This window comes from Diadema setosum, chromosome 14 (assembly GCF_964275005.1).
Source record: "Diadema setosum chromosome 14, eeDiaSeto1, whole genome shotgun sequence".
NCBI classification, from domain to species: Eukaryota; Metazoa; Echinodermata; class Echinoidea; order Diadematoida; family Diadematidae; genus Diadema; species Diadema setosum.
In genome coordinates, this window is record NC_092698.1 from 29,345,205 (window position 1) to 29,372,738 (window position 27,534).

General features: G+C 37.1%; 1 protein-coding gene across 1 annotated transcript in view; it reads left to right on the forward strand.

The window, feature by feature from the left end:
- Positions 1 to 2,839: 2,839 nt before the first annotated feature.
- LOC140237594 (ras-related protein Rab-27A-like) overlaps positions 2,840 to 27,534 on the forward strand; it is a 98,248-nt gene continuing 73,553 nt past the window's right edge. The window contains exons 1-2 of the mRNA XM_072317526.1: positions 2,840 to 3,010; positions 20,264 to 20,575. Coding sequence (XP_072173627.1) covers positions 20,396 to 20,575 — 180 coding nt within the window. The 5' untranslated portion in view covers positions 2,840 to 3,010; positions 20,264 to 20,395. The remainder of the gene's footprint in view (positions 3,011 to 20,263; positions 20,576 to 27,534) is intronic.

Here is a 27,534-nt window from a genome sequence, read left to right on the forward strand (position 1 = left end):
AAAAACCATGTACAAATTATATACAAATTACACATCCAGAATATATATCTCATCATGTGCAACAAACCACCACCAGATACATATTCATTCAACACACTTTTGGTAAATCAGAATTAGTATAGTAGCAACACTCAAACTCAATAACATATACCCACATAGTTACTATGCCATACAATGCTTTCTGACTGAAGTGTTCTCTCAAAATAAATCTTATCCTTGAAATGAACATAATTATGTCAGTGTATTCCCAAAAATACACATTTCAATGTTAAATGAATAACATTTCTTATTGCAATAACATTACAAATATATGAAATCAGAATGAGAAGAGACTTACCTAGAATGATGAAAGAATGAGGAGAAACAAGTCGTTGGTTGTGGTAGCAGCATCTATGCATGGAATGGCACAAAAGCTGCTGTCACTTCCTGCCACTGCCTCTCCTCACCCAAACTCCTTAGACTCTTCCATTCTCCAATAGGGAGGGGTTATGTAATCTGGGAGGGGGTGCCTCTTATCAAAGTGTAAGCAAGCATGTCTTGTAACCTTTTAAGGTAAGTAATTAAAAAATGGGGGGGGGGGGGGCAATTTCCATATCAATCCCAGGATCACACTATGTTACAGAGATGAATAATAAAAGATAGCAAACATAAGAGAACATTACTGGTGCACTTACAAATATGGGAACAAATTGATAGATTTACACTTTAATACAATAATTGTTATCGTTTTTTATTGCTCGTGTGCATCGTGTGCATGGATGTAAATGCTTGTGTGTTCGTGTGTGTGTGTGTGTGTGTTGTTGTTTTTTTTTTTTTTGTGTGTGTGTCTGTGTAGGGGAAGGGTTTATGAGTTTGTGGGGAGTGTTTATAAATGGTGTTTACATTGTGAGGGAGGTGTAAAAGCCGTGTACCTCTCTTTGGCTATCCAGAAAACATTAAAAAATATTAAAAAAGGATAAAAAATCTCCCAACAAAGCTAATGATTTTGTAGTGGTTCCTTCCGGACATCATTTCAAAATTTGAAAATTCTCTGTGAAGCTAGTGTCTTGAATGATAGCGGTCACTCCCACTTTTGCCGCTTAATGCACATGACATTGTCCCCTACGACTTACGTGACCGAGACCGCAGGAAATGTGTTAAGCCTATCTTTATGGGCGACGTAAATTGGGAAACATGATTTGGCCCTCTGCACCTGCTTGTTAATAGCCTGCTCATTATACAATGTACCTATCTTATCTGCACTGTACTGACATTGTTATCATTAGACTGATTTATTTGGGGAAAACTTGGAAATTGTCGTCCAACTGTTAAAATACATTTCAGTAAAAATGCTTCAATCTTCAAGTTTGATTTTCAATTTCAATTTTCATTTTCAATTTTTCAATTTCACTTCAAAACTTTGAACACGTACATTGGACAGACATACATATCACACAGAGAAAATAGATGACATTGATGACATGAGTACTTCTAGATGATTTTAAAACAAAATCTCTGCATGTAAACACCCCCACGCACACATACACACACGCGCGCGCACACATGCACACACACACACACACACACACACACACAAACACACGCACGCACACACAAACACACACACAATTATTATTATCCACAACCAAAATGTGCAACGATAGGCACATTATTATGAAGACAACAGTCTTCATAATATAATCAACTCCAACCCGCCGTGTTGTAATTAAAAAACCCGGCTGATTTATGAATTTCAAAATGTAAACATGCAACGTATCGCCATATAAATGAAGAAAGCATATTGTATACACATTTTCATTGTGAATATTCAAAAATATTTTACGTATAAACATGTAAAGTACAGTGATTGCGAAATTTAAAACACACAATTAACATATACAAATACATATACAATACATTTACATTATGTGTGTGTTTCTGTGTATATATATGTTTTATTATTTCTGTTTGTTTTATTTTTTAGTTGTGATTTGTGTTTGGGTTGTAAAATAGTAAAATTGTAATGGGTAGGGGTGAGAAGGAAAGGAAGGGTAATTATGTATGGGCGGAGTGGGGTTTCCTTTTATCTATTTTTTCTTTCTTTTTGGCTAGTTTACAGTAAAGTAGTACACTATATGGTTAGGAAGGGTTGTGAGGTAAGCTAGGGGGATGGGTTTTATTCTAATATATTATACTTTCATTCTTTTTTTGCCATTGCTGTACTATTGCCATTTTATTTGTTATAAATCATTGAAACATAAAAATGTATGATCATTTCAGTTATCTTTATAAGAATTATTCTCTTATGTTTGTACAGTAATACCAAAGAGAATTGATGTACATATGTATTTTGTATTATCTAATTGGAAATGAATAGATATTATTTGAAAAAAAAAGTGTTTGTGTTTGTATAATACATTACTGATTTATCATTCATCCCCACTGGCTCAATAAATAACTGGACGTAAGGTGTCAAATACTATAGGAGATCATGCAGTAGGAGTGGCGTCTATTGAATACTAAAACCACAGCCATTGTCAGCGTCAGATGGCGCCAAACATGTTTTGCCTCTGTTCGTCAGATTGACTGGTGTTGCCCTGCACATCAGAAATGCATGCATCCCATACATACAGCCTGAACGCCGAAATCTGTGTCTGCTTCAGCATGCAGTGGGTGTAAAGAACACACGGAGCCCCCTCTTTACGTGCTCCGATCCGCCACACGATCTTGAATATACGGGAGCGCCCTGGTCTGCTCGACCGAGCAGCAGCTTTGCGATATCTATGCATGATTCCCATACGGAAAATAGGCACCACGTCGAAGTATTGGGTACCCTGTATCACCACCACCTGTCTGTACGCCGAGCGAGGTTCCAGCAGGAAAACATATGCTGATCTCCCTGGCAATGCGACACTTATATTTCAGTGCAATTGTGTCACGTTAAAGACATGAAGACATAAGGCTGGGATTGTCAACGTGAAAATCTCTGTTTTCATTTGTGTCCTTCAATCACGGGAATCTTTCGAAGGAGGTAAGTCACAGTTTGTTATTCTTAAAGGCGTATGGGATCAGTCGATGCGAGATTGTGAGTGGTCTGATTTTGTGCAGTGTTGCGAGCTGTCGGTGGCATACTTCTCTGACATTACGGGGGAACCCTTTTCTGCCCGTACATTTTGCCCCCATGCCACGGGCTGGGCATGCGGTTATGAAGCGCCAGTACGCTCCGTATTAATACCTATATAGCCTACCTGTCTTGATGCATTTGTATGCTTAAACGCATGAGTGATGAACTGTGATTTTACCCAAATGTGTAGCCGAAAATCAAACGCCTCTCATGCACATAAAATTGCAAGAATGTCAAGTGATTTCTTGCTCGATTCTCCATGTACAAGTACCTACTAGCTACATATGTAGTCCTTGGAGAGGATGTATGTACAATGTAGACGTATGTAGGTTTACAGTAAACTAATAATAGTATTGCCAAATATTAAGATGTGGAAGCATTAAACTGAGGTGCTTCATTGTAAGAGTAAAAGTTCCAGGAATTCTGTAAAGAGGGGGTGCCTTTACAAAATTAAGGGTGGCGCATGCACCCTCCCCCATTTTTTCTTTTTATTTCTTTTGTTTTAACAAAAATAAAGGGGGGGGGGGGGCGTCCAGTGTGCTCCCTCCTGGATCTGCCACGACTATTTTCATGTTGTCATAATCATGATTATCTTCACACTTCATATTATAATGAAGACATTCAGACATTGAACTTCACCTAATTGTTACAGAAAAAAAAAAGTTTGCCCATGCAGGCAAACCATCAGCAAAACTACTTATTCTGTCAATGATTTTTTTTTTCTCTCACTCTGTGGGCATGATAAAATTCAAGGAATGGAAATATTCTTCTTAACAAAGGATTGGTCTGGTTGCAAGACTGAATGAGTTTGTTTTAAAAAAAAATATATGTGAAATTGATATAACAAGTTGAAGATGAAAAAAATACTTAAAAAATGAAACAATAGAACAGTAAAAATCAGACAAGAAAGAAAGAAACTTGAAAATTCAAGGTTCAAAAATTTTGCACAAAACAGTAATATCAGTCATAATTATGTAGTTATCTATGATTGGCACTGTCAGCCTCCTTAAATTGTATGCAAATATCACTTGAATTTCCATTTAATGCAAAAATTCAAGAAGAACATCTTTTTCATAAGTGTTCTATAGTTGTAACCATTTGACATCAAAGATGACTTACAGTGTAGCAAAGGATTTTATAGTAACTGATTTTGTTGACAAAAGAATGATTTTTACAATAAACACAATTATCAATTACACACTGTATTTTTAGGTAGGCATAGCCCAAGTGGGAAAGTTGTTGAAAGGTATGTTGTGTCTCCATTAGGGCATACTTATTTGCATTGATAATATAACTGTTATTAATATTGTTTGGTAAGAGCATTATTAATTTCTTTTTTTTTGGGGGGGGGGAGGGAGGGGTCCAATTTTGTCAAACCCTTAATTTCGATCTGCTTGATGTTCTCTTTTTCTTTTTGAAACACATTGTTTGAAACACAGTTTTGAATTCAAAACTTTTATTATTTATATTTAAAGTTGATGTAATTCTAGTAGAAGAAAGTGTAAATGAAAGTAAAGTAGAGTTTTTTTGCTTTTAACAGCCCAACTTAAAAATGACCTGTGAATAAAATCAGGAAAAAATAGAACAAAATTATAACAATTGTAATCATGGTATCATTTAATGGCTAAGTAACTGACAGACACCTTAATATTGTATATGCTCTCAGGGAATGTGACTTGCTACCACCTAATTTGTTCAGAAGTTCTCATGACTTCATTGTGTAACCCTCTTTACTCTTCAGCTTTATACAATTCATTAAAATTGGATACTCCTTAGCTGATGAAAAAAAAAAATCCAACCAAGACACAGAAAATGTTACCTTTGAGAAAGGTAATTTGGGGTCTGTAGGGTTTAGTGGATTGCACTGACTCATTGTTTCTTTGGGGTAGAACCAGAAGAGGGTTTAAATCTGTGGCAGCCAGTATGAAGGGGTTTCTCCTATTATCCTTAGACTCTCAAAGCCCATTCTATTCACTAATTGAAATCAAAGTACAGTGCACTCCCGTTACAACGAACATGGTTATAAAAATTCCGGTTACACTGAAGTAAAAATTCAGGCTGCAACATTATATTCATTCTATGTATTTTCATTGTAGTCCACTGTATCCAAGCTTAAACATATGCTGTAGATTCTTGAAGCCCATTCTATTCACTAAATCAAATCAAAATATCCAAGCTAATGCTGACTGTGTTGAAGTGTTTTTTGCAAGGGTTTCACATACACTTTCACTTACCTCATGATTTAACAACTGAGTAAATACCATCAGACTGAAAAACATGAAAGGCCATTAAAAAATTGCAACTCATAAGTAAGTGCATTCTTCCAAACTGTAGATCCAGATGTTTGAAGGATTGCTTTTAAAAAAAAAAAAAAAAGTTTTTTTTTTTTTCCTTCAAACAGACGGTCAATCCAGGTCACCCAAATTGACATAGTGTGATGTGCATGGTATAATGATTCACATTTCTGTGCGTGAAACATTACAAACCCTTCAAACATTGCACAGGAAACCATCAAAATTTGAAGTTGATTTTGTATTAAACACATCATATTGAATTACTCATGTTGAGTACAATCAATTGAATTTCACGAATTTTAAATATTGGCATTTATTTTGTTTGTGAAGCAAACGTTTTGTCGCTGAGTACAATGTATGTCTACTAAAGCGTGCATGCCCATTAAGTAATCTCTCTCTCCATCTTTCACTCTGTGAATGCCATTTTTGTTACTTTCCTTGTAATTCTCGGTATTTGTATTCTTCCCTCTTTTGCTACTGCTCCCCTCTCCCTCGTGCCATTCTTTCCCCTTGTAGTGTATTTTATAATGGACCCCATTGTGCATTAATGGGAAAATTGATTTTTTTTTTCTTTTTTTTTGCTCTCAGATTGAGTGGATAATAGGCTTGTGCCATTGATCCTTACTCTGTTGGGTGAAGGACTGACACAATATAGTGAAATATTTTGATTGGCCTCGTGCAGAGCGTATAACAGATGCACAGCTGTGTGTGTGTGTGTCACATGTACAGTAAACTCTACGTGAATCATGTACTGTAATAAAAGAACCCAAAGCTTGAGTACGAAATGTTGAGTAATTTTTTCCCTCCTTGATATAATCTGCAAATGCATTGTAAAGCAGTTATTGGAGAATGATAGAGTAGATTTGCTACATTATATATATATATTTTTTTCTTTTAAGCTGATTGACAGATGGATACTCAATCCATGATGGAATCTTAATAGAAAACTGCAGTATTATATATATAATCATTTAATCCTTGAGTGGCCATGACATGCAAAATATCACCAACAACCGTAACAAAAAAACTCATAGGGCCTATATACTATTTGATGAATTTATGTGTACAAGTAGAAGCCTTCTTTTTTTTTGGGGGGGGGGGGGTGGTAGTGAGCATACAGTTGTAACTAAGACATGTGCTTTAAATCATATTAAGGTCTTTTTCTTGTTACTCCACAGTTTACTTCTTATGTTTTGTGACTACTTGGTACTTTTCACTTGCACAGATGACCATTAGCTTGGGAAAAAATGTGTTCTAGTTCTTAAGGAGGCAGGTGACAGAGTACTACTCCAAGTGCCCGGTAAATTGAAAAAAATCCTGACTTTTCCACTCTCCTAAAGTGACCAAAACTTCCCTTGGCAATACTGCGAGCTGCCATGACATATCCATGGCAACAAGGAGCTTTGTCTCCATGGAGATCATTTCCCACTCAGCTTCAGATCTGGTAAAACACCTGTAGTGCGTCAGAGAAGCTTTAGGTTTTGTCAGAATATTGCTTTTAATCCCCCCCCCCCCCCCCACACACACAAACACCATCATTGGAATAATGCCCAAGTTGACTGATATGAGAATCAGCCTCTGAAATGTGTATTTGTGGAAATGGAGTGAATTGTGATAGAATGTGCATGGCGAAAGAGTAGTCCTACAAGACTCAAAGTCACCCTCTGGGACCATTACAAAGCCTGAGACATCTTTTGAGGGCTTTTAGGACATTAAAAAATTATGTATTGCATTTTTAAGTACAGTACTTTGTAAGTTGATTTATTGGTTGAATTCTGCTGACAAAATGGTTGCCAGTTCTGTGTATGTAGTCCCTCAACATCATGCTGTTTAATACGTATTACAAATAAGTCATGTACAACACACTGTTCCCATATCCAAGGTTCATGATATGAACCACGTGTATGGTGTTGCAGGTATTCCATAGCAAAGTACCAAAGAAGAGAAAGTTAATCCAGAAATAGAATGTGTAAGGTATTCAACTTGTATTCCTTGCAGAGCTACATATTTCTATGCACTAGTGCACTCAGACTTTATCAAGCCATTCATATGAACTGTGTGTGGGAAGAATTATTTCCATATTCAGAAATACTGTATTTTTGTTTAAAAGTATCCATGTTCAAATACAATTTGTATGTTTGACGATTGTAATGAACAAAGACACTGCCATGACTAATTTCAAAAGTTCAGAGAGCATGGTACGTACCATGAACCTGTACTTTTTGCTTAATTGTGTAACATGATACAAAAATTTATCTGACCCAGAAGAAGAACTCAAAGGTACTGGCACCTGCTCGAGGAGTTCGCTTAATTTCTTCTACAGATTAATACCCATTAAGTGACTGCCAATCCATCCCAGAAGGTGTTAATGTGAAGGCTAGTGGACATCATACCTGAGCTGATTTTAGCTGCAAATGTACATATAAAGTGTGTTAGAACTGTCAATGTAATGCAAGAGGGAATAGTGTGAAATTATTTTCATAATTGATACCAACCTTCTGATAGATTTATTTGACTGCACAGGCTACCAACATTCAATTAATTGTGAATCAAAGGGCTTCTTAAGATTGAACAAAGGACCGTTATGGCCTGGTTGCATTTTGCTGTTTTCTGTGATACAGTCTTTGATCGAAAGTATTTCGTTGGGTTTTACATTACTGGGGTATTTTTTTGCAAGCTAATCACAATTTTGTATTACTTTCATCAAGCATGGTTGTTTTTCACTAAAGAGAAACTATCATAATGGATGACAATCTCAGCATTTCCTCTTCGTTATAAAGATGAACTGTGAAAAAATCTCCTAATCCTAGGTGAATATCTGTAATGCATTATCACTTATGCTATTCAATGATAGCTACATGTAATTACAGTATGGATGATACAAATTTATCCCTGAAACTAAATAATCATCTACAACACCTAAGTTTCCGGTGGGCCTCTCACTTTAAAGTGACAAGCCCATTGAATGAAAACTACTGTAAACTGGAAGAAATACATTACATTTGTACTGTACATTGTAACTGCAGCACTAGCGATAAATCCAATAACATGCGATGTTACACGTGTTCTGCACACACTGGAGATTGACCTGGAAGATACACTGTATAGGAGGAATGGGGGGGGGGGTCCGCAGAAGTCATGCTAACTTTCAAATTCTTTGATTATCCCATCCTCACAATTTGAAACTGCAATTGAGATGCCCAGTGAGAATGGTAACAACATGTTTACTGAAACATTTACAGTTGTAGATCGAGTACATTGTAAGTCCTTCATGACCCAAGAAAGAAAACATGGCTGTGTACCATGAGACCACCTACCACCAGAATTATTCAGGTATGTATATTTGTGCACATATATTGCCTATGACCTAAATATGAGTACTGTGTGTTAGTCATGCTGTAGCTTGTACATGTACGCACCACTGTGTGACTTTTAGATTCTATATGTACAACTGATATAATCATACAGTGTATATATCGGACACACACACTTACAACTGTGTATACAGACAGATACATGTACACATGTTGATGTGCAAAGTGATAATTATTGACAACATTTAGAATGTATACATAATGTATTTATGAACAGCAGTCTCAAAAATGCAGAATACAACGTTATGCCAGCAGCATTGGACACAAGTCCACTCTTTATTATGTGAAGGGTAATATGAAGACCCTGGGATAGTCCCATCAGAGATCATCAGGCCTTTATTGGATTTTTGCCTCCATCCCCAATTAATCTGAGACGCTGTGACGGACCACTAGATAAGAGGCCGTAGGGTCTCTGCACTGTCTAATTACTTTCCTCGTATACACCCGGGCAATGCTCCTGCAATGCGAGCGGAGAACATTCATCTGTATTAGGGTAATGGACTTACTGTGAGGAAACAAGGATGTTTTTACAGATGTCTTCATATCTTTGGCTTTTTTTTTCTTCTGTGCAATGAACATAGCTAACTTGTTTTTCAATTTGCAAGCCTGCATTGTATGCTTACAACAGTTCATCCATTTTCATGAAACGGCCATTTCTGCATTTAAAAAGCCAGAATACATTGCACCCATTGTGCATTTTATATTAAGATTTTTTGTTGTTGTAACTAGTAAGTTAAACAACAAAACACTAATTTACATGGAGCTCTTTGACATTTTCATTATTTGTGCAGTGAGATATGTTTTGCACACTGTATTCTTTGACTAATTCTCATCAACACATCAATATTATTATCAAAGTATTTTTTTTTTAAAACTTCAGAGTGAATAATACAGTAGCCATTATTGATACATTTTGCATTATACAGGATGATGATCTTGAGAGAGTCTTATGGCATTGTAAGCTAGGATTAGCAATGCATGACAAGCCACAAACATTCAATGAATATAGTCCAACCGGTCAGCAAACAAATGCCGTGAAACTGTGTATACACCATTTGTTTGCATGTTTGCACAGTATACTAAAGTGCTTGCCCCAATTAAATGCCTAACCTTTGATAAAGTGTCACCTATTTGCAACCAAAACTGTTTGTTTTTCATTTCAAAATCTTGTCTAGCATACTCTTTTGACCTGCAAGATATAGTCATGCCATGTTTGCAACTTGGATTGAAATATTCTTCTTCTTTTTTCTAAGAACTTGCACAAAGCTTGAGGCATGCTCTATTCTCACATATGATATATCAAATACTATATGTTCACAGGAGAAGAAAAATATGATTACTGATGCCTCCTGAAATTGCAATTTACCTTTAAGTAGGCAAAGCATGCTCTGATTGTTTATACATGTAAGAGGAAAAAATGTTAGAAATCCATGTTATTTATTCCCTGTAGCATACATGTATGTGGCGTAGGAGGAAAATGAATGCATTCTTACTTTGTATTTTATGCAAGGAGGAATACTTAGCAGTGATCACAAGAATTTGAGAAGTATACATTCAAATTCTTATTCTCATAGGATAGTCTGTGATGTCCTCCAGATGACAGAATACACTGTGCACTTACACTTTAGGAAAGGGGTGCAGGTGGTGGAGAGGGAAGGACTGCAATGGAACTGCACAATCCTTCAAGAGTACGGATCAGCTGTACATACAATTGTAGCTGCTGTGTCAATCAGAAGTAAAGGTTGTTCAGCCCACTGAGTGTGAAAAAAATGCTCGCATGAAGGCACTCTTTGGCGCTGATTTTTGCCCTCCATGGAATGAACTTTTATATTTTACATATGTATAAAAGAGGATCTTGTATTCCTTACATTATGCATTCATTGATTTGACTAAAATTTGGTGATCTGAAGCAAATCAAAATTGCTGTGGCATTGACCCCATCTGCCCAGCAAACTGGATAATAATCTTCCCTTTGTGCAGAGCTTTTCTGTTTAAAAAAATCGCCTGTTTAAAGCAAACATTCGTGGTCCTGTGGTAAATTTGCTTTTCATCAAGTGGAATATTTCCTCCATCTGCTCTTAGTTGCCAATCAAAGTCTTATGTAGCATGATACAAGTGACTAATCTTTCATAAAAATTTATTAGTGACACTAAAGAAAGAGAAATTTCATTACATTCATGATGACTTTACAATTGGGTTTTCTTGGCTGGAGATTGATTTTAAGACATGTCAGTCATTTTGTCATAAATTCACATCACTGTCAGGATGAAGACACGGCCTTTCTGTACTGTCGTACCCTATTGCTGGTGTCATAAAACATAAAAACTCTTCAATCATGGAATATGGTTACCTGAAATTCAGAATTGATAACACACAATGTATTCAAATGCTACAACACATGTAATGACTTTAGAAATTAAAGTTGCAAAATCATCTGCTGATGCCATGGCTCATTTCTGTCAGGTGTTTGCAATTATCGTATTGCAATTATTGCTGTTACAGCTCTTGGTTTCACCTTAGGTGTTGCCACAGCTTCCCCAATTGTTGCAACTTTAGAGCAACAGTGGGCATCTTAAAAGGAACAGGTCTATAGGATTGGACAATGCTGCAAGATGGTTTACTGCGAGAGGTGGATTTTAAGGGAGGAAGCAGTTTTACAAGCAGTTTTAACAATTATGCTTTTATCATTGCATGTCTTGATCATTTATGCTTTAGTTGTGAGTCTTTGACATCAAGGGAATGATAATGTTGGAGAAGTTTGAAAAGTCATTCCACTTAATTGCAGACAGAGTGGAGCTGCTGTATGAACCATTTCAAAATTTATCCAGGGACCCTCTGATAATTCAAAATTGCAGTTTGTGTTCTCAGAGTCATGCTTCATTAGAGAAAATACCAAAGAGCAAATTTGTCAATGTGGTGTGTGATGGGTCATGAAACAGAACAGCTGCAAAACATCCTGAGCTATCAAATTACATTGCAAATATTTGAACATTTCAGTTGATGCAGAACTATGTCCTCATTTCTGTGACATAAGTCTGCCATGGGAGCAATTAGCAGTTTATCTCTCATTTAGATCTTCAGACTGCAACTTGTATGACACTTTGATGTGTAACAGGGTCAATTTTTCATTCATAATGGATGCTCGGATAGTATCCCCAAGTAGAGCCAAAATTGCCCTCTATATAATTCATTTATAAAGGACAGAGAAGCCCTTGTAAGGTTGATGCTGGGTATTTTTTTTTTTTTTTGGGGGGGGGGTGGAAGAACTGGAGAGTTGATGGGGAATAACAGGAAAATGAATGTGTAAGATAAATATGTAAGAATTTACCACACCTCAGAAGTAACAAGTGTGATGTTTTACGAAGGTATGTGTCCTTGATTAATTTTGTATTCTCTGATATATATTCACCAGGATAATATCTCCTGACTATTCAATGCTGGCAAAAACGCTACTAGGGAAAAAAAATAGCAATTTGCAGATCAGTTTTACAGTTCCACCATCAAGCCCAGAGGCAGAGAAATGAAATTTGATTAGGACTATGCCAAGGTCAATGGGATCAATCCATGAAATGTCATGGAAAATTAGTGTGTTCTATTTTGGATTTAATGTTATTGATGTTTTTTATCAAAATAAATCATAACGTACTTGTCTCAGAATGTAGGCATGCTTACATGTAGTACACACTCAAGATGGTCATCTGCTCTACTTGTGAATGTTGCATTTGTACTCAATAGTGACATTTTTTTTTGTATGTCACATGTTTACAAGAATACAGGTAGTGCATTCAAGAGATTATCAAGTACAACTGTAATGCCTGACTTATCATAGCAATCCAGAATAGATACTTTACACTACATTTTAAAAGTCAGTGGATATACAGTTGCCTAGCACACACAAAAGTAACTGAACCAGATGTTGATATAAGTCCATACAAAATATATATGTATACATGTCATAGATTAGTTAAGTGGTTAAGGGGGCAGATGGTATGCAACTTTGCATTTTCAGAGAAACCTTACAAAAATTAATTTGAAAGTGGCAGGTTATGTATGCCTGTATCATAAGGACAAACACCATTTCTTTTTTGTGACTTTAATCTAATCTTACTTTAGCCAGATGGAAATGGAAACTGCTGTGAAGAGATTATCAGCAATAAAGTATGCATTTGTTCAAAACTGATAATCCATTCTTAGCACAAACACACTCCATGATCCATTTTCTTCTTCTTTGGTATTCATCCATAATGCATGATGGCCCAGAATGAATTAGCAATAAGATGTGGCACACTCGGCTAGGCTTATAAAGGAAGATATCTGTCATGCTTCATCCCACTCACATGATTGAGATATCTCTGTAGCAGTAGAAGCACAAGTAATCACAGGCATATTCTCTGGAGTTTCCTAGATTTTTTCCTTTCTATTTTTTTCCTTTTTATACCATATTTTTCCATATTTTGGAATTGATATACAGATATAATTTACTTTTCTGCCATTTGTCAAAGTATTTTGACATGAAATTGAATCTTTACAAACAGGGTGTAGTGCTCCACAGCATAATTTTAGGACTTGACTTATCCAAAGTCTTCCTGCAGTTAAAACATTCACACATTAGACGAAACCAAAATGAGTGGTCTGCAGTTCCATCCATACATTGAAATCTTGGATACCAATATAATTGATACATTCAGAGATATTTCTATCTGAATAATTCAATTTAATAACTCAATGATATGAATGGGATTACAGAACAATTAAAAAAAATAGGAATTAGTTAGACTCTTACAAACATACAAATAACAACATCAGCTTCCTTGTCAATATGATATGAAAACAGATATAAGTAAGAACTGTAGGTTCTTACATGTAGCATCTTATCTGTGAATTCTGCATATCGTGGCTGGGGTGACAAGACCTTACATCTGCAATTTTAATGAAAATGACTTTTTTGGATTAATGGTCAAATAATGGGTTGAGTGATGTCGTGTTCAAATCCCAACTGTCTTACTCCAAAAATAAAGCCACCACATCATGTCAAAGGAAAGGCTTTCCCATTTGCTCTAGTGCTTTGGCCGCCATGTTTTTTGGCTCTCCTAAACATTTGACTTCGTAGATACGAGGTCTTGTCGCCCCAGCGACGATATACATGTACATTGTATATTGCAAATGTTTGCAAATAGATGAGCAAGAGAGGGCCCCTCAATGTGTAGAGAGTCTTGTCGGAGAATGCTTGATATATATGCACTGTGTTCAGTAAGCCAGATAAAATTCACTTACAGTGATCACTATGAGATCATAGCTCATCATGTCAACATTAGGAAGTAATGTACCATCTTGTACAACTCCTAAGTGACTTCATGGACTATTGCATGTTTCATTAGTTAATCGTGATGACTGCATGTGATCATAACACCACTGTAGGATGATGAGGGTTGGCATGTAGAGGGTAGCCTCATAGAGATTTTAAAGTGTGCAGTTATTTATTTTAAGGTAATACTGATCCAATATGCATACAGAAAAACGCACATCCATAAATAGATTTTATAGATCAATAGATTGTAGATAAATAAGTAAATATATATGTATATATGTATATATATAGGTGATGACTAAGGATGTGTCAGGAGGCCAGGATTTATTTTAATAAGCTTTTGACATTATGAATATATCCATCACATTTATGTGTCTGTATAAAAGTATGAAATAAGAAAGAAATTAATGTAAACGGAGACATATGGGGTCAGAAATAAGGATTACCTACCTAAACTAACAGGGTTGTAGATGCCCTTGTATGATCAAAAGGCATCAAAATATAATTTGTGTATGTGGAGTATCTCTGCCTGGACATCATGTTTAATTATAGAAGAGGGCAAAAGTAAACCCTGAAATGCATGATTTCTGTGATTTTGAATGACATTTTTTTTTTTTTTGAATACTCACTATCTGGTCATTGAAGCATCTATTTCTGTTTCTACTTGGGGCCTCTGTATGCGTACTACTTTCTAGTGTATTTCTTCTTTTTTTCTTTTTTTTCTTTTTTTTTTTTTTTTTAGTGAAGTGATATCATAGATTGGATTGAAATAATACTGTGGCCTACAGCACATAACATGACACATCCTCTATTTTTTTCTTGATAATATTGAACAGGGATAGTGCCAAGTTAGCAGTCATATGAATGCTCCCAATTTTGATGGACAGGTCTGGAATGAACTGTTGTGTGAAAGCTTTGTGGATGAGTTGCTCTGCTAAGTTACTGTGGGAGGTAGCTTGAGGTTGTTTGCAGACAAAATGTTAGCTTGAGATGGTGTTCCATGGGGAGTAAAGATACATATCTCATTTTTTCCTTCATAATACTGTGTATATTCCAACCTCAGGTCAGACTTATTATCATGTAATCTCACACGAGCCAGGCCGGGGTGCAAAATCCAAACTGTAGGCACAAGATTACGTCAGCATGTACACTTTGGGAGGGACGGGAAGGGAGGTCTGATGAAGAAAAAGCAGCTAGATTTCTATGCGCTTTCAGACCTCTGTCATTGTGCTGTAGGGTAATTGATCCTTGCTCTCGCTCTTTCTCAGTGAGAAATACATAAAGTGGGAAAAGGTGACAAAAAAAATCCATTATAGATAGAAAGAAGGAGGAGGGGTAGAGAGAGAGAGATGGAGAGCATGCATGTGTGTGTGTGTGAGACGGTGGTGGGGAGGGATGAGATTATGTGAGATACCATGAACAGATCACTGGGAATAAAAGAGGCATTCCCGACAACAGGCATAAACACTATGTGGGAAGCTCTTTGCGATGAAAGGAAGAATCCTAGAAGAAAGTCTTAAAGAGGCTATCTGTGGCTGAAATGTGGACACCAAAAGAATGGGGCATAATCACCCAGAATCAATGAATTCAAGTACTGAATGTATAAGCCTACTCAAGGGTGACTGGCAAAGAAAGCATTCAAAATGGGTGGTAAGAGACTGCAATAGTGTATAGCTCAGCCAATAGTTCATGAAGGTAACTTATTCACCACAATGCAAACGTTTAAGCACAACATAATACATTACTGTGTCTTCATGGGAAAAGGCATTCTGAGTGTAAATGAAAGAGACAGAGATTGAGAGAGAGAAGAAAAAATCAAACGAAAAGAGCATACAGTGTCTAAATTACTGTAAAACACAATATTTTCACGGCATGAAATTTTCGCAAATTTGAGCCGACGGCCTTTTTCGCGGCATGAAATTTTCGCAAGTTGCCTTTAACATTCAGTGCATATAGTGTAGATAAGAACTTTTGTGTGCATTTTAATTTCGCGAATCTTGGCTCTCGCGAAATTTGTGAAATTAAAATGCACGCGAACATTCCTCATTTTACAGTACTAGGGCTGAGTTGACTGATCAATCTGAATCGGAAGATTTGTTGTTGACTGGTTTTTTTTAAGATACTGCCTCCGAAATGCAAAGCAGAATGATGAACTTATAGACTACAAGAAAAAAATCATTTATCACAACATAATAAAACTCAAAGAGATTGGAACATAGGGAAATCAGGCATTCGGAAAAAAATAAGTTGTAGGCAAACATCAATATTCATCTTTATGATAGTTTCACAACAAGACGCAAAGGTTTCATGTTGCACAGAATCAATTGCATATATACAATGTCCATGAGTTATGCAAAAAGGCTAAACAGTACATTTACCTTCAGTGCTACACACACTTTCAACAGCAGGAGCAGCACAGCAGCAGCAGCAGCAGCAACAACAACAATTTGTTACCACAGGTTCCACAAAGACTTAAATAGGCAAGGTAAAATGGAGTTGAATGACAGGACATGCAGACAGTTGAATTACTCAAAAGAAATGCATATTACTGTACACGCTATGCAAAGATAACCCATGGAGAGAAGGGGTGGGGGAGCAGAGGGGAAGTGCAGTATGGCTGTAAGAGAAAGTAATTGATAAAGAGCAAAGGATATGTGGGGAAAAAAGGAGAGAGAGAGAGAGAGAGAGAGATGGAAAAATAGCCCTCAGCGTTAAGTTGAAAAACATAAATTGTTGTCTACATTGGTACTCCGTGGAGAAGGCAAATGATGCGTCCATTAGCCTGGAAAGAAGTACGACTCAGGTGAACATTTACCCAAACTGCATGAATAAAATAGTTCCTGAATGCATCCATCATATGCAGTTACACTAATACCTGCTCCAGGAAATATGCCATTATAGCAAAGAAAAGGTCAATTTTGTTGTTTCACATTACCTGCTTAGTGATATGCAAGTTTCTGCCTGAGATTTAAAGTGTGTAGAGCAAATGTATTGCTAAATAGGACAACCAAAAGAGATAATGATGATGTAAGTTATTTAAGCTTTTCTTCCCTTTAACTAGCAAAGAGGAAACATTTTACTTATCTCTATCTCTCTCCCTTTTGCTCTCTTTTTTTTTGTGGGGGGCGGGGAAGTGTTATTACATTCTTTGCCATGCTTACTATCAAGAATCAGTTGATGATAATACAAAGCAACATGACTTTTTGGGCCAGCAGAATTAGAATGTTTAACAATTTAGTTTTAACAGTAATTCATGTCTAGCCAACATGTAGACTTTAAACAATATCTGTGACTAAACCTTAGTTGATAAGCAACACATGTAATGCCTAGTTTCCTATCATGATGGAAAAGAAAGTAGTGAGGTATTGCTTTTCCTTCCTAGGTTTCTCAAACTGTACATTAGCATTGACCTCTTGACTAAAATGGAGATGACATATTGATGGTAGTTCGTGACTGTGGTAATGAAATTGAAATGTGTGATGAAATTAGCAATAGATGAGATAAAGCGTATAGAAGGGTCAGTTGTACAGCACTATTGAGCTTGATTTCACAGATATTTTAACTAACAAGATGTACATCCTGTCTATTTCAAACTTGAATTATGTAGTTCCAAAAGTTTTGAAGGTGTCGACTGCATCCGTGCTGAGTGAGAGCAATCAGCTAGTTTGTGGTAAATGGCCGTTAGCTGCCAAGGATACAGCAGCTCACAAATACATCCATTAGCCATTAATGTACAGGATGTATGTAACAATACCTAATGTGATGATGTTAATGTTCTGGAGCAGCAGCAGCCACTGGTACACTGCCCCTGACATTTCTAGGAGGCGATGCTTCGCCACATCCTGCCTCACTGCTAGAGGAGAGTGAGGGCCACTTCGACTTTAATCATTAGTACATAGATACTGTGTTTTCTTCCCCTTGCTGCTGTCTGTAATAGGTGGAATCTCTCCGCCTCTTTTCATTAACGGACAGTGGAGAGGTTGAATCCAAGAAAGAAGAGTATTCTTAACCATAACAAAATTTAGTTTGATCCGGTCATGACATAGTTTCTCTAAAGAACTAATTATAGGTATAGAGAGAAATAGTCGTAAACAGGTTAACCAGGCATTTGCGTCAATAATCTCGTTGGGGGTTCATTCTGCTTCCATGTGCGCATTGATTATGGAAGGAAATTTCACACATCAACAAAGAAGTTGAAGAATGAATTTTGTTGGGAGCTTCCTTGTGTGTATTGGCCTGAAAAAGCAGTGACATCTGCAATTAGGAATAAAAGATAAAAACTGTCCTCTACTGAAGCATAAACCTTTATGGTTACTGAGGTACTTCTTTTGTATGATTCTTTTTTTTTTCTGCAGAGGCCATGCAGGTGGAAAATATGCAGGTATACAAAATTTATGAGCTTTATATGATTTATGAGCAAAACTTAATGAGCTTTTTTTTTTTCATCTTGGCTTAAAAAACAGTTGCTAAGATAAAGCAAAGACCTTCCTTTGAAGTTCCCATGAATAAAGTAGGACATGTTCCTGTGCATTTCCATTTTAATTGTTTCATGTTTTTTTGATGGAAAAAGAACTACACTAAGTATGATGGATGATAATTGTGCTTGAGTGCTTAGCATCAGTCTGACATGATGCATTTGTTATTACAGGAATATCTTGTAATGAACAATCTAAGTGAGATCTCGAAACATGTGAAAAAACATGTATATTATGTACCCTGTATAATATATAGATCCTGTCAACACCTGACGAATCCGTTTGCATCTTTTGAAGCTAAAATTATTTTCAAATCAAAGTTCCCCTGGATGATCATCACTTATACCATTGTGTTTGCCTATTATTCAAGGCCAATCCCACAAACACACCTTCATTTGCACTAAGTCCTCATAATGACAGACAGTGAACACACGCTGAGTAGACTCGGTGCCGAAGATGTGGTGTTGCATTGTCATCACCCATATCCCGGTTGCTGACTTCATGTCATCGGCCCCACGTCATTGTGGGGCCTGTCGCTTGCTGCCTTCAAGCTCAGGGCCTTTCAAATGCATGCTATCATGCGTAAATGGGGATATAGAGAGTATGCGGCATTTCAGCCACAAATAGTAAGTGTTTAATGCTTGGAAATTGATGTATTCTGATGGAGAGAGCTGCCCATTTCAAAACATAGTACAATCTGTAATTAGCCAGAGATGATGATGGTTGAAGGTCTATTAACCCATTTAGGATGAGTCCCGAGTATACTTGGGCAGGTGTCTATGGGAAATGCATGTTGTAGCAAAGTCAGTCCGTCCTCAACGGGTTAATGTCCATTGGCACTAGAATGCTGCCTAAATGGAGAATGCATTTACTTTGTCATGTAAGTGTATGTTGTATAGACATCATTTAATCCATATGGAAGGAGGCATATTCTTCTTGATCATTATAGATGCACAAAGTGAGGAGGAAGAAGAGAGCAAAAATGCAAAGAGAAAGACAGAGAGAAATAAAGAGGTAAAGTGAAAGAAAATAAAGGGAGAGCTTCTGGAGTAGAAGTGTTTGCTTTGCTTGGATTGCACACTGACTGTAAGGACTTTTTGTCACTTGTTTTCATTTCTTCCTGGCTATGGCTTGAAAGTGAGGACTGATTATTTGTGTGCTTGATGGCCTATCTCAGATGTCATTGATTTGTAAGAGAGCACGACAGTGGAAGAAGCCATTACACGTCCGTATATTTTGCGGTTTGATGATTGGCTTCTGTGAGAAGACCGGTAACCCAGCTTCCAGGAATTACATACGAGGATGATGCCCCATGCGCATGACAAAGCCTTATTGCTTGGATCCATTTTCATTGGTGGTTGTGCCTATAGATGTGAAATTTGCAATTGGTAGAGTATTGTGACAAACAAACCTGGTGAGCTGAGCATGCATTTAAGGACATTTAATGCTTTACTCGTCAGTCAACAAATTTTGCATTCAGAGTTTCAGGTATGCAAAGTTTTCTTTTGAGTGAGAAATTACTACAGGAATGTAAAGCTTTGATACGTCATGCAGCCAAATCTTGCTGATGGCAACAGAGTTTGTTTGTTTGTTTTTTGCATAGTACACAGCTATTTATAAATCAATAAATATGTGTATTTATGTCTTCACCTACAGCCTCCATTAGTCTGACAGAAATATCTAATTTTTCTGGTGTTCTTTTTCTCCAGTAATCTACAGGGATAGAAGAGTGACATATTGTGGACCCAGAGCTCAGCATCCCACGTCTCGATTCTACCACCACCACCTGACTACCACATCACACCACTCTTGCACCCCGTCTGCAGAGTGACTAGTGGAGAATGGGGGACACGGGCACCACAACCACGCCCGCCAGTGGCGAGTATGATTACCTTATCAAGTTCCTAGCCCTTGGCGACTCTGGCGTCGGCAAGAGCAGCTTCCTCTACCAGTACACAGATGGCACATTCAACTCAAAGTTCATCTCTACAGTAGGCATCGACTTCAGGGAAAAACGTGTGGTAAGTTGAGACCCCCGTCCAAATTATTGCAGGTAGTGTGCTAGTCTTGAGCTTTAAACCACTTTGTTTTTGCATTGTATCTTTTCTTATGATGTGTCCATCAGTATCTCTTGGAAAATCAAAGTGAATTATCATCTTAACCAATTCAAGCTTCACTCGTCAAAGAGGTGCATTTTTGCCATAAAGACGTTAGCAGCCTCGTCAGCATAATGTGGTGAAATTTTGACTTGCACAGATGACATGGACTATATCATATTGACACGATCCAAATACTTATAGCTACTTTTATACTATTAGATTATTGCAATTAGCAAGTACAGATCAGAACTGTAGGAACCATACATGGGTTGGAAAATATCACCTAGTGCAGACAGGGAAATTATATACTAATTTACATTTGTACAGTGATTATTTACCTGCATATTTTAGCCTTTGTTAATCATGAGTAACATTTCCCTCAGATTTTTTTTTTTCAAGAGCTATACAATACAAGTAAATTATCTCGTGTAGAGAAAAGTATCTACATGTGTAAAAGGAAAATACCTATGAAAAAAGGAACATACTCGGGAATGCTGTTTACTAGTGTTATCACCCCTGTCGAGACTGGAACGTGTAGAATTGAAACATACTGTTTGCCAAGAGATAAGGCGTGGACACTCGCCAAACACGAAAGAGATAAGAATCCACCTTCGTATCTCCTGAGAAACCGAAGCCAGCGCCATCACCCGACTACACAGGATTGCCAGAGGGTTTCAGAGAACATAAATGCAAGACTTGTTTGTAAATTGCCTAAATACCTGATGTTATAAATTATGCTTCCCATCCCTATCTTTATCAGTTCGTTAAATGAAACTCCTATATTGACATTTTATTACAGACTTTTGGATTAGGTTTGTAATTGAACTCAAAGCAGTGGGGCCAAAGATTTATTTTTAGCATGATCAATTTTTCATCAGTCCTGAACTTCTTTGACCTTTCCATGGCTTTGTTTGAATGTGTCTGCTAGCAATTAATGCAGAAGTAATCCCATAATCTTCTATCATGTTAATAGCTCAATACTGGCAGAGCTAACTACAGTGATGAATGTTGTTATATGTGACACTTTTCATCATTGCTGGAATAGTCTTATTTTCTTCCTGTTACACTTTGTATATCCAGTGATCTATAATTGATTCTATCTCTTCACTGTTGTCTGTGTACACAATCCATATATTTACTTTTTATCTCAGTGGAGCATGTTTCATTTTATGACTTGACTCATTAACCAACTTGCTCAATCTGTTGAGTGTCTATACTTTATTAAGTAATAACCAGGACAGTCCACCTGTTCACTGAATACTAAATGTATGTGTCTTCATGTGGCTAGTATATTACATTTATAAGCTATCCTTCTGGTGTTGCTTGACAACTTTAGTATAATTTGTATTCAGTTATTTTAGAATTTTTTGAAAAGGCACATTTGGAAAAGAGAATAAGTCACCGCCTCACATTTCCCCTGAGTTTTAGATCAGCTTAGATGAGATTCTTACATCTTTTTTACATCCTCTCTCCACACTGAAGGGACAAAAATGCTTCTCTCTATAAAACTGGGAATCATATCCAGTTTTGTAGAGAGGATCTCCATGGAAACCAGCTTTGCTGGTCAGGATTATCTGCTTCATGATGCCTGCAGACATAAATTCAATTCAATTCAACAGATCTAGCGATTTCACACCACACAGGAAGATTTGCAAAATGTCAAAGCCTAAAGTCAAGATGACTTCTTGGTGGTTAAAGTCATTGTGTTGACCATGTAATCATATTGATAGTTAGTAGAAAATGAAATCAATGCTTCACGTAGATGCACACATAGAGTACAGAGAGTTTCCTGATATTGTGGGTCACTAACCTTGTCATAGTGGGTAGAATGATCACAGAGTAAACAGTGCCCTCTGTACCTGATGAAATGCGGATGTCACTACTCCATTTCATCTCTTTGTTAGTATGTTGCAGTGATTTCTTTCTAAGGTTAGTCTTTTCAGTGAAAACTCTGATGATGTTGTATTGAGGAGTAACTTTTTTATTGAAATATGTTCAGGGAAGTGTTTCCAGTTTGTAGGCTTTCTAGAAGGGCAAGCAAGGGATGATTGTTTTAATCCTTGTCTGTCAGAATTGATTGAGTTTTTTGACATTGTGCAAGCACCTAGTTTGAAGCAGACCAAAGCAAGATTTTGTATTCATCTCACAGTATCTTATTATCGAATGCACCCTAAGGTATTATATATTTGTTTGCAAATAATATATCAGTTACAAATATTATGTCTTTTCAATCAACCTGCCATAGGTCACTTGAATTGATACCATTTGAAATATGGGACTTATCATTTAGTTCTGAAAGGATGCAAAATAAAAAACCCAGACAACTTATTGAATCAATGCATTTCGAATGTCTCCACATCTACTCATCCCTTATTACTTGCCGGGCAAGAAGATACATAATTTGTAGCGACCCTACGTCGCCTAAGGCATAATGAGCAGGGGGTAGGAACTCTTATTGGGGGGGGGGGGCAGTAGCTAAAGAACAAATTGGTATGGTGAGGATCTTAATGGAGATGAGATAGTGACACAGTTGATATTTGCCTACCACAACAATATTGGGCAGATTCCCTAAAAGAAAAGGAAAAAAGGAAAAAAATCTTGCTAGCAGAAATATGCTATGTTACAAAATTGAACATTATCTTGCAGTGTATGTGTAGAAGCATTAAAAGGTCATTCATCTCTGCTCTCAGAAAACAGAAACCTGATTGGCTAAGAATAAAATTTTTTTAAAACTTTATATAGTACATGTTCATATTTATTTATATGATAATGATAATGATAATAGTAGTAGTAGTAGTAGTAGTAGTAGTAGTAGTAGTAGTAGTAGTAGTAGTAGTAGTAGTTGTAGTAGTAGTAGTAGTAGTAGTAGTAGTAGTAGTAGTAGTAGTAGTAATAATAATAATAATAATAACAATGATAATAATAATGATATTAATAATATTTTTATTATCATTATTATTAATTTTTGTGGGAGAAATGGAACATAGAGGTGACATAAGGCATGACATAATTTTGAAAAAATGTGATAAATGAAGTTATGAGACCCTGATGTTCGCAAACCAATGAATATAAAGATGAAACCGTCATCAAGCTAGACCCTGGTGGAAAAAGAACTTCACACCCTGAATTGCTCTCTATATAGTCTGCTCTTATACAGTCATGGCACTCCCTTCAGAATCAATTAAGCGTAGATGCCACAGACTTTAACTCTGCAGCTTAAAAGGGCAAATGGTGATATGGAAGGCAATTTTAAGCGCTTTGCAAATTAGCAGAATATCATCACCCTATAGCTATACGATTTTTTAGTGGATGAAGTACTTTCTAGTTGATATCAGAAGGTAAATGTGTTCTAGCTTGACACCCAAAAGAGCCAGGAGAAAATGACAATTGGTATTTAATTCTGCGTTGGTGTATTTTTTGTTTGGGTTTCTTTTTTTCTCAAAATATATCCATTGTGGTCTTTTTTTGACAATCACTTTAGAGTGCATTTTCAGTGTCTGCAAAAGATTGCAGTATGTACAGAAAAACTGAGGGCAAATACCTGTTGCACCAAACTGCCCTGCCCTGATATTTAGGGCAATGCAAATTTGAAATCTGCATTGCTAAGTACTGTAGCTGGTGTGTTTGTAAAAAGGGCAGAAGGCACATGTCTCTACTTTCCCAGTTGAGTATACAATGGAACAAATGGTTGAACTCCATCTAGAGTTAGGTGACATACATTGTACATTACTCTTTATCTGGAATAAAGCTAGTATCCACATAGTTTTCATTTATAACATTTTAGTATGCTATAGGAATTCAATGAAAACTTCTGAAAGAGCAAGTATTTGAAGTCTGTCAATCTACTTAACGTTCATGTTATCAAAAGCAGTAATCCTTAATAGGTAATCCAAATGTAAATCTTTATCAGACGTTCTGATCTAAGCTTTCTCCCTAAAACTTAACTTTTTTATTATTCACTGGTGTGGCACTTGAACAAGATGCAAGTGGACTATTGAATGAATTACTAAGTGACATGAAAACTTTTTTGAGTGGATCACCTTGATGTTAAATGTTGTGCTTTAAATCCACACAGAAGTTTAACATCTGTAGCAGATAACTCTGTTTAGGGAGAAGAAAATGTCCTTTTTGTCAAAATATCATTCTTTTGAAACTTGTGTGACACTGTTTTATAGAAGACACATTGCAACCTTCTTATCCAGACCTTCTTAGCAGACAACCATGTTAAAAAACCCTTTCCCCCCATTAAGATCCTTTTTACATTGTATACAGTATATCTGTAGCAGTAGACAGGTAACATTGTAAGAATTGTTATGATTGACACAGCAGTTTTCCTGAGACTCTACAAGTTATGCTTCTTTTGTCTTTGGGTTTATGCTTCTTATGTGAGACTTGAATGCAATGCAAGGGAATGAATGAAAGAATCAGAAGTCAAAACTACCGTGACATGAAATGAATATTCTGTGTTTATTATTTTGGAGAGTTTGTAGATTCGTCTTGTATCAGTCAATATCATCTTAGTCAAACTCTAGTTCTCGTGATGCATTCCTGATGACTTCGATGGGAGCTGATAAGCCAGAAACCTGCTCCAGAAATGGACGGAGAGGTGAAACGAAATTGGCGGCTCATCCTTCACTTTCCATCTCTCCAAATAGTTGACGGCATCTCCCTCATTTCTCTGCCAGTCGATGATTGATATTCCGAGAGGGTCGGTTCTTTCGGGGAGGCCGCGGAGCGTACGTCTCGCTTGGTTTTCACACCTGAGAGCCCGCAAGGAAAGTGGCGCTCAGCAGTAAGGTCGCGGCAAAAGTGTTGACATCTTAAAGGTGACGTCTCCCCGACCATGATCTACCTTATCAAGACAATTATCAAAACAAAAGCAAATCGACAACAGTTTTTAGGGTTGACTGCATAGCCAGAATAATGCCAGGTAATATGGGAACTATAATTATACTAGACATAATTTAACTTTGCATGCCGAGAGCAGCTTTTTGTGCTGGTCCATGTCTAGAGATTCTGCTTGCCATATATCCCTCAATAATTCTTTGCATTATGTCTGTTAACGATAATGGAGAAAACCTGTGCATTTTGAGAATTTTTCTTGCATGTGGCTTGATTGATATGCCAAACACAAGAAAGGTGATGCTAATCAAATCTAAGGTCAAATTATGATTGCAAAATGTTGAAATTGATTAATCTTGGCTCGGTATTGGCCATTACAAAATTATTTTGCGTGTTCATCCTGTACATAGATTCCAAAAGCAGATGGATTTTAATACTTTACTCGAGGAAAACAACTAAACAGGGACTTTGGAATAAAAAGCGTCTCTCAAACCCAGATTTCTCCTTGACATTTACTATTTCCAGCCCTTTCCACGTATACGTTGTCCCCCTTTTCACACTTCGTTGCGTAAACAAGGAGAAAAAGGCGGCGGTATTGGAGAAATGTGCAAGGATTTGGGCGCATTTGGTGAACGCAAGCATTGATCATGTGAAGAACAAAACTGTGCCTGCCAATCCCAGTACCCCTTTTCGTGAATGTTGTTTGCATGATGAGACCAAACATGAACATGAACATTGGTGGGGGGGGGGGGGGGATAAGAGATTGGGGTATGCACCGCTTATCATGCTTCGCCCGCTTGGAGACATGTTTCTAATTTCACGCGGAATTGCACAGCCGGGAGCGCGGTGTCCGATGACGAGCGGAGAGCTTCTGTATTAGGCGGCATGTCAACATCGGATTGTGCCCACGACATTACAGGGCTCCACTTCCCGACATGGACAGAAACCCACTCAAAGGAGTGGGATGGGGATAACCCTCCTTAATACGAAATGGACAGGAACGGGATGTCCTCCATTAGCATGTCAAAGGGTTTTGGTCACTCACAATTCGGCTCCTTGGTCAGTGGCCAGAGCTCATGTAGTGTGGTAATTTTGTGAGCTTTCAGAAATATTGACCTCATTATATATATAGCACATACTGCTGTTTGCCAGCCTGTTCCAGTGTGAGCTGTCTGGAAGTTATTATCCAAATTCAGGGAGATAGTAGTTCCCTCTTTTCATTAATCATTGCAAAAACATCAGCAAATTTGTAGAACATATGGGAGTGTGCCTTAGTTATCCAGGCACAGAGTCAGAAAAGTGAAAAAACAAACAAACAATCACCTTGATATTGTCATTTCTGATTATCATCTAGCAATTTTTCACTCAGGAAATATTAGAAAAAAAGAACATCCATTCATTTTATGTATCATCATATCATCAACAGTATGTCTAAAGGATGCTCTCTCTGAGAGCTTGTTTCTACTGGGACACCTGCATGCGGGAATGACACGATAAGTATGCAGTGCAAATGTACGCTGTATAGTACATTATTGCATATAATACTTGTATGCAAGACGTGCCAGCACTTGTGCGTGATGATCAATTGAATATGTGGGCAAAATCTCCCAATAATTCCAGACTTCCAGTACACTGCAAATTTTGTTACCCGCTGTGTTTCTTCTGAAAATCATCCCTTGCATCACCGCGCATCGACTACCTCAAAAGGTGGACGACGGAGCACCTCGCATCACGACACATCGGCCACTACCCGATCTGTTTCTACTTAGGAAAAATTTGAGGTGTCACCATGCATCGCTGCGCATCATTGCGTATCACCGCAAATCACCTCACATCACCTCAAATTTTCATCTCTCAGTAGAAACACGCTCTAAGTAAGATAACTCAGAGTACATCGTGATCGGACTTAGAGGCAGGTCACCTGATCTTAGTCCACATATTGTCATAAAATAAAAAGCAAAACAACAAAAATTATGATGACACCAAATACTGATACTAGTCAATTCAATGTAGATCACACAATAAGAGAGATTACAAAA